The sequence below is a fragment of the Stylophora pistillata genome, chromosome 3 (assembly GCF_964205215.1).
Source record: "Stylophora pistillata chromosome 3, jaStyPist1.2, whole genome shotgun sequence".
NCBI lineage: Eukaryota > Metazoa > Cnidaria > Anthozoa > Scleractinia > Pocilloporidae > Stylophora > Stylophora pistillata.
The window spans coordinates 42,599,207-42,608,643 of record NC_142521.1 but is presented as its reverse complement, the minus strand read 5'-3'; the positions used below and the strand labels follow the sequence as shown (position 1 = coordinate 42,608,643).

At 35.5% G+C, this 9,437-nt stretch overlaps 1 protein-coding gene across 1 annotated transcript; it reads right to left on the bottom strand.

Annotated features, from left to right (window-relative positions):
* On the bottom strand, positions 1–7,630 carry LOC111331724 (uncharacterized). Its single transcript, XM_022936892.2, has 10 exons — positions 7,449–7,630; positions 6,222–6,314; positions 5,700–5,850; positions 4,575–4,617; positions 3,982–4,198; positions 2,527–2,678; positions 2,217–2,306; positions 1,569–1,627; positions 1,104–1,232; positions 1–108 (listed from the first exon to the last, which is right to left on the bottom strand). Exons 1-10 carry the CDS (start codon positions 7,481–7,483, stop codon positions 43–45), a joined length of 1,035 nt encoding a protein of 344 aa, XP_022792627.2. The 5' UTR covers positions 7,484–7,630; the 3' UTR covers positions 1–42.
* Positions 7,631–9,437: the final 1,807 nt, after the last annotated feature.

Sequence of the window (9,437 nt, the reverse complement as noted above, 5' to 3'; positions counted from 1 at the left end):
TAAATTTGTTACTCAAGTTTATTGCTATTTCAAAAACAAATATTAGCAAAGGATGTCAACTTCAACATCATTAGCTTCATCTTTATTCCTTGAGCTAAGTGAAATTACCTGCAAAGATAAAAAAAACAACAACAAAAAACAATTGAGAAAGTGCACCTTGGTAAGTATTAAGTAATAAAATTAATTTAACATACCGGTAGGTGAAACAACAACAAACATATGAAACATAAGTATGAACTGCGGTTATGAAACGTATATGTGCACGATCCTTCGCAGTAAAGCACTATTTGAGCAATAGTGAAAATCAGACCTGAAAAAAACTTCAGGCCTGTATGGGACTCGAACCACTGACCTCTGCGATACTAGTGCAGCGCTCTACCAATTGAGCTAACAAGCCAACTGGGAGCAGGCCATCAAATTAATTCGACATGAACCCGTATTGGTAGAGCGCTGCACTAGTATCGCAGAGGTCAGTGGTTCGAGTCCCGTACAGGCGTGAAATTTTTTTCAGGTCTGATTTTCACTATTGCTCAAATAGTGCTTTACTGCGAAGGATCGTGCACATATACGTTTCATAACCGCAGTTCATACATATGTTTCATATGTTTGTTGTTGTTTGATTTATCATCTACGGGTTTATGTCGAATTAATTTGATGGCCTGCTCCCAGTTGGCTTGTTAGCTCAATTGGTAGAGCGCTGCACTAGTATCGCAGAGGTCAGTGGTTCGAGTCCTGTACAGGCCTGAAATTTTTTTCAGGTCTGATTTTCACTATTGCTCAAATAGTGCTTTACTGCGAAGGATCGTGCACATATACATACCGGTAAGTGATTTCACTGGGCAAGATTTTACATAGCAGTGTCCACAGTAAAAGTTTTATTACATTTAGAGATTTTTTTAACAACTTGGTTTATACCTTGGGTGCAGACAGATGATTATTTTAATATGCATTAATAATGATAAAACAGGTAATTTTTTGATTACAAAGGTAAAAACTAAATAGGGTTTCTTAAGCAAACTTTGTGATTGTCTATAAGGCTTACCTACATTCAGAGGGGAACCCCTAAGAATGAAACTACAAATGTCTTCAGACTGCAAACTTACCTCCTCATTCTCGAAGAGACCACTTTTCTGTTCTTTCAACATTTGTCTGTGAACTCGTTTCAACAAGCCTTTATGTTTGGTGGATTTTCTTGAAATTCTTTTCATATTAAGAGTTCCTCTAGGTTTTCTCTGAAAAAAAAAAAAAGATATCCCATTTTCATCCCACTAGTTAACTTTCCATTCTTAAAACTTAGCTGTTAAGTAAAAACAAAAGATGTAAAAACACTCAAAAATTCAGTGCCCTGCCTCAATAAATACTCACACCTGAACCTTCCCATTTCATTAGCAAGGTTCAAATATCTCGAATACAGAGAACTTAGAGGAAAAACTAGATCACAGACTACAGAAGGTTCATTTTAGACCATCCTTCAAACTGTTATGAATGCCAGTTTTACTCTCTTTCTCAATTTCACCTTCATGACAGAAGCATAAATCTTTTTTTCAACATCATGTGCAAATCTTTACCTTTGAATGCTTCCTATAGGTGAAATTTGAATTTTGTCTGCATGTTTCCGAGGTAGAATCTGGGAAAAAAAAAAGAAGCCAAAGTCATTTCACAACATTGTTTTAAATTTGCTAAAAGAATTGGGAAAAAATTTCGGTCTCCTCGGACCATCAGTAAATGTGTGGCAATTAGCCTCCAGTGCAGGCGTCTTATTAGGGCAAGTTCATATGATTGTTTATCAGAATACCATGTTTGATTCAGAATCAGAGTGAATGCTGGGGCTAGGGGGGGAGAAGGGGGAGAAGACACCTGCCTGAAAAGGCTGTTCAAATATGACCCCCCCCCCCCCCCATTAGTTGTGCCTCACTGTATTTCCCAAAATGATCAGGTACTCAATCAAAACTAGTTAAATTTAGAACCTGAAGCACTGTCTTCCAACCAAAATGAAACTTGTGTGACCAAGTTGCAACTGGTTTAAGTTTTGAATCTGGCAGGTTGAAAATGTGCAGCAAGTTTTCTGTACCAAGCACAGAAAGGGGTTGAGTAAAAATCTTGGTAATCCTGCTATATTTTCAACACTAGATTATAAATTGCTCCAGTAGGAGGCCAAGACAAGTTTTCACTCAACACTAACCAAACAATTAAGAATTAATGTACCAAAATGTTACCTGAACACAGAAGACAAGAATCTCTGGAGAGATGCTCCTTAATATATCTGTGTATTCTTTCAAATTTAGCTTCATTGAAAGACTCAAGATCTGAAAAAGGTTAATAATCAGCACATTCAATGTGTGTGTTATTTTTTTTCTTGAGTCATAACATCCTTACTTTCCTTGAAAATCATTTTATCAACTTTTACATTTCACCTGTCTGTGTAGTTTGAAAAACCTTAAAGTTTGCTAATATGATGGCAGTTTCATGATAAAAAAATTAAATAAAATGTGACATGAAGACACATCATGAAAATGTCACAGTTACCTATTTCAAATTCTGTGTCTGTGGGAAGAACAGTTGCTTCTGGATTTATAATCTTAATGATATCCATTTGTTCTCGTAGTCCCATTGTCATGGAAGCAACTCTTGTCAGCAATTCAACTGCCTCAACTTGATCATCTGATGACATTTTGTTCCTAAAACAAATAAGAACATGTGAACAAAATATAATTTTAAATGTCACCATCTTCATGAGCTGCTCTTTTTCTATCATGCTCATAAACTAGGATTAGGCAAAAACATTATTGTTTTACTGGTTGGCACGTGCACAGGAGTCTCCAGACTTACAGTAATAACATATTTCCCTTCCAATCTCCCCTAACACTCCCAGGAAAGAGCATGCAGTATTTTACTCTTACAATACCAATACAATATCAAAAATGTCAACCAGGGAAGGTAGTTGACTAGACAACTAATTTTAAGAGCTAACAAGATATCAAAAGTATGGCAAAACAATGTGGAATTACTTTTAAGCTCTTTGCAATGAAAGGGTTAATCATTTTTACCAGAACAATCTTACAGAAAGGAATATAATAGCACTTATTAAATGCATGGACTAGCCAATTTAATGCTGATTTGAGAGTGACACATGCATTTACTAGATAAGAAGAAGAGTGCCTATCAAAAACTTCTGTCTCAAATAATTATTACTTTGTACAAACACATTACAGGAATTTTGTTTTCCTTTTTGAATATATAGTAGGAAACATAATTATAACAGAAGACAGTTTTAACCCAGGATGCCAATTGAAATGAATACGGCACTAACCTGTTTGCATGGTTTAGAACAAGGATAACCTCAAAATAATTTTGGTGTGAAACACACTTCTAATGTTGTTCATGTTAGACAAAGCTCATAGCAAGCATGTTTACAGAATCAAAGCATGCTTGGGATTTAACATCCATTGTTTTACCTCCACGTCTGTTGTGGAACTGTGCACTGTTGAACACAGCCACTGGAACTTTGGAGGATACAACCTAGTTAAGAATTCAAATCCACTGACCATGAAAAATGCCATCATTATCAATCAACCAAAGGCTTTGTCTCATTTTTGAGTCAATTTTCTCCATCACTTTCCTTTATTTAGGCCAACCCATTTTTTAAGGTGAAGTGGAAAATTCCAGGTGCACAATCCACCAAGTAATTCATTCTGTCTCAATCTCTGTTTTTTACTTTTGGTTTTTTTTTTAAAGCACTAAGATCAGCACTAAATTTCAAATAGAAACTGATTGTTGATTCTCAACGTACTCTGGCTGCTACACATTTCCTTGTTGATAGAGTACAAGAATTTGGAATTTGAAGATGGAAACTTCTACCTGATAAGTTTGAGTATTCTTATTACCTGTTTTCTGGATAATGTATGGATAATATAGGGAAAAGATACATGTTAATCATTCATAGAAGCTCAAGGATTAATGTTACTTGCCACACTCACTTACCAACTCAAACCAAACTCCATAGAATCTGTTAACTTTTGGCATGGACACAGAGATTTACTTGAAGATGAACTGGAATTCTTTTTCACTTCCTTTTTACTTTTGTTTAATAAATCATCCACTAATGTGGAGCTTTTAGCGCTCTCATTTTTCTGTTGATTCCTTTTTCTGCTACAATGTCTACTCCAACTGTGGGAGCTGCTTTCTAGAGCTTTTAATTCTGGGAAAGAAATTAAAGGGTGGTAATTAAAATTAGGATAACTTTAATTATAAAATAGCTGCAGTAAATTTGTGTGAACAAATCCACTTGCATGAGCATGTTTCATATTCATGCTTGTGATGTCAGTAAACAAATGCATAAAGAAAAAAAAAAACCTCTGCAATTTTCAACATGAAGTTGACCAAATCTATCACTTTTTTAATTTTGGGAATATTTTTAACTCTTTTATTTCATTTGAGCTTGTTTACGTTTAAAGACAATTTAGTCTTGATTTACTGTGCACTGTCGTATTAATGGAGATCTCTTCTCCAATCTTTGATCTTCAATTAACACCGTATAATTATTAGATACAATATAAAGGAAGTGGAATACTAACCTCTGCATTTCCTCTCTAATTCACTGATATCTAAATACGAACCCTACAAAGAAAAGATAATACAAGTTTGATAATGGTTACTAAAATGGATACAAAAATTCCTAAAAGGTAACAGCCTATAAAACAACAATGAAAAAAAAAAAAAAAAGAAAAAAAAACATTGATGTCTATCTTAGATAAGCAACTAGGGAAAAAGAGAGGGTCTAAGGATTTCTTCTGAAATATAGCTGTGCAGAGTTAATAGCAAAAAACATTAAATTAAAATCTCACTCTTTAACACAGTACATTTACATATGAGTACACAACAGCAATCTGGGACAGGCTGAGTACACAGCAGCATTCTGGGACAGGCTGAGTACACAGCAGCATTCTGGGACAGGCTGAGTACACAGCAGCAATCTGGGACAGGCTGAGTACACAGCAGCATTCTGGGACAGGGTGAGAGTCCACTTGGGTTACACCAAGGTACTGTACATACGAAACATCATTCAAAAGGTCAAATTTTCTTAAGGTTTTTAACATATTTCCAGAATAACAAGTATAGCCTTAATTGTACTATTTTTGTATTTTGTAGTATCTTTGTTTTTATACCTACTCTTTTTATTTAACTTCCTGCTTTCTGTAAACCTGTATACTTATTCTCTCTAATTCCTGATTTCTGTAAACTTGTATACCAACTTTTTTTCTTAGTTAAGACATGACCCACCTAGATTAGCTAGCTACCTGTGGGCATGTCCAATTTGTTAAAGTAGTCCTTAGTCATTAGAAATTAGAATAAATAAAGGTTGTTGTTGTTGTACACTTGATCAAGTATTCCCTGAGGACATGCTGGTAGCAGAGAACATAACACCATGATCTGCATTAGGGGTTGAACCTCATTTTGGTTCAACATGCTAACTTCAAGAATATGCAATTGCATCTTCCACAAGGTTGAGAGAAGGCTGGGTCCATGTAAAAAATTCTCTCTGTCATTACAAGGGTAAATTCATTCCATTAAATCTTGAATTTCAGTGTTTTTCCCTTCAGAGACAATAGTCAAATGTGACTGGATCAGACCAATTCATTATCAGGAAACAAGATTATTTCAGAATCAAAACTCAAAATATCCACATCATCCTTGCTTACCGAAAAAGAAGCCATCTTTGTACCTTCTGTCTCTATGTCAATAATTTCATTATCTGAGTTATATTCAGAGGAATCCACTGAAGACGTAGCTGAAGTTGACTCACTGTACCAGCAATTCATTGATTCATCCTCCCTGTCAAATCCTTGGCCACTAACAAAAAAAAAAAGGTGCCTCAACAACCATTTTCTTAAGCCTCTAACTGGCTATTCTACATTACCCATTCTTTAAGTGCACAGGCCATAGTACAGGCCAAAATATCAGTTGATCAAACAAAAAGTTTTATGAAACATTTTACTATGAGCATGTAATAATAATTTTTTAATTTTTTTCCCCACATAAATCCACAGCTTGTTTAAAGTTCACAGTCACACCTATCTATCAGGCTTGTTCTTAAAGGACCCCACTGCCTTTTGGTTAGGGGGTCAGTAAAATCCATTGCAACATTCAAAATGATTAAATTAAATCTCGTTTGTGTGGAACATCTATAAATAATCAAGAACCACCAGTTATGAGTGAGTTACCATTCAACCTCAGCAGCAACATCATACTCCAAAAAGGAAGGTGAAAAGTCATCAAATATAGAGTCCCTGCTGAAAGGAGGGTCACCCCACAATCTGTGAGAGAAAACAAGAGATGCTATTACAGCAGTTTTCAGTTGAGCATCAAAATTAATCTAGGATTGCTTTGATTTGTTTTAATCGGCTATGATTGGTTTAGAAAACTTATGTTTCCCTCGCAACCAATCAGATGAAAAGCTTCAACCAATCATGCCTTGGCAACTCACCCTTTCCCACCCTAGTGGTATTCGTGTTCTTACTTTGAATTATCATTGGCTAATGATGATGTTAACATCCATTATAATTGGCTGTTTTAATTACTTCACTTTTGGAGTATTGACCCCCTTTGAAAACTGCTACATTACAATAAACAAACCCTATTGAAAAGCAATTATTATTGTAAGAGGAAAACGATAAAATTTTTTCATGATTTACAGATCAAAATCTTTTCTTATCAAAAATGATCCCATGAAAAGGAAACGTCAAGTTACTATCACTTACTCGCGTTGAAGCCAAGAGAAAAAGTGAAAAGAAAATAAGCTAAATTTAGTGGGTTGTCGATTTTAAATTTCAGTATTTCACTAACTCAATACGTACATATACTTTTAAAGGCATTAATTATGACTAGACAAAAACCAATCCAAAAAAAGAAAACATTGGGGCACCCTTACAAAAAAGAAAATGTCCTTGCTTCCTTTGAAGTTCCTTTCGAAAACTGAAAGGAATAGGATCGACCGTATTTTTAGCTAAACAATGACTATAATCGAACCGTACTGTACTCAGAGATTACTTAGGTAACTTCAGTCTCAGTTTAAATCCTAGAGGCCGATTACTTTTAAATAATCGAAGAGGCAATAAATGCTTAAAATGTTCAAAGGGCTACCAGAGACATTCGATCGGTCACGAACGTTCAACGATCAATGAAACTGCGTCAATAAAAATATGAAAGTAAATTGCAAAAATTATTTCAACGCAGCACACATCTTTTTTGGCAAAAGTGGTCCTCTAGGTCTAAAAATGGAAACACGTAGAATTGAAACTCGTCTCTAATACTGAACAAACCCTCTACATCGACTCCATACGATAAACGAACAAATAGTGAACTTCCGTGGTAAAAAATTCTTATAACACGTAATCGCTTCGCGACCACACGAACTATCGCGTCCCTGGTGACTTTAGAACGACGGTTACCTCATTTCACTGGGCTCCTCTGGAATCGCTAGCATTCTAAATCCCCATCTTGAAATATTCGCTCAAATTTTTGGACTAGTGTTTCACAGATCAAAAAGTAAAACGTCTTGAAATATCCATCAAAAGACTAGAACCTTTTCACGAACAATGCATTCCGTCGAATAGCACCAAGGTTTCCTCTGCCGTTCAGATCCCACGTGGCTTTAACCAATCACAATGCAGTATTTCCGCCATGTGGGAGCAACACTTGCGCAATTCTAGCTGCCGTATTTGGCATTTGTGGAAACTCCTGGAGGATGAGTACTTGTTAAGTCATGTGACCAACCATAAGGATCGCGTGACTTCTAAATTTACTTTCTCTGCCATTAAATGTGTTGATCTTTCCGTATTCTACTTATTCCCTTCAGGTCTACTTCACCAGCTGATCTATAAAAAGATATACCTAAGACTGCTTGGGTCGCAATCTAGGAAGGTGAGAAGCGTATTTGCTCAGCTTGAGATATTCGGCTATCTTGGTTTGCGAAACAAACGCTATGTCGTCCCAATCCCTTCTCATTCTAATGTCGTTCTCTGTCTAACGTAAGGGATAAGCCTGTTTTTCCTACCTTCTCACCACGGAGTGACCTGATGATAATTTTCCCCATTAGAGTTAATTTCTGATCTTCTGTGAAGATCGACTTGAGCAAGGTTATCGTGGAACAGATACTACCGCATTCACAAAACAGAATAAACCAATCATAACAGGAAACACGAGATAACATGAAATATGATTCCAAATTTATTACAGCGATAAGCCACTCATCTAACTGTAAAATGACATTCCATCTATAACAACCCCGTATCTAGTGGCATATTTAAACACTGAAGAAGCCTGTATTACAAAAGGACTACAGTGCCAGATCTACTTAGTCATATGTACTCACAACACTCCTTTAACGACACAGTCAGTTGCCAAAGACTTTCCAATGAATCCAGGAAAACAAGATGACAGATTTAAATTATAGTTAAAAAGAAAAACATACTTTAGTATCCTTCTCTGATGTATCTTCTTGACAAAAATGAGTTTCAAATTTTCTTCATCTTCATCATACTGAGTAAAAGCTCAAATAAGAATCAAGATTTAAAGGTTTTGTTCTAGTTTTAAAATCCCATCCCCTCTGACTGGTAGTATTTAGTTGTCATCTCACCATTTCCCCCTAACATCTCCTGGAAATTAACAAAATAATAACTAAACAGTTCTGCTTAATTTTGAAATATTCTGTTTGGAAAAAACTGCTCAAGCTGTGTGGTTGTGATCTAAACACCGAATACCCTGTACAAGTTGCTTGTAACAAAGTTTGGAATTTCATTATTCTTTTGCATGCTTGAGGGCACATCTTAAACAAACATATTTTGTGTGTTTTTCTCTGCTTGTACAAAAAAATATAAAAATTTGCTTCAGTTAGATCAAATAAAAAATTGACTGTTGATTTCCTGACCAAAAAACTGATTGACAGACATTTCTCTTTCATGTCTGATTTCCTCCTCTTAGCCTTTTTCCTTTTTGACTTTTTTAAGCTTCTGGAATATATTGCTTTTATCTACAGAGCAGTGTTCTTTATGAGAGCCCTCTAAAAGACAATATGTTACACTTTGTTTACTTTCGTTGTTGTTGTTGGTTTTTTGACAGTAAGTCTTAATTTCATGTACTTAATTGTCTCAATATTTGCAGCAAACTCTTACTTTCAGTAAATATAGACAATCATAACATCGATCCACAGTCTCGATCCTGAATGTTGTCATTAAAAAAATGATCTAAACCGAGAGGGCAGCTAAACTGAATGTTTGCATGGCAAGTATGGAATATTGCAAAGCAAAATGCCATTCAAGAGAGGTCTGGGGGTATACTCCCCAGTGTGCTGGGACACATTTTAGTATCTTTTTTGGATAGATATTTTGGTTGGAATCAATTTTAAAATAATTTCTCCCACATTTTCTGACTTCTGAGCT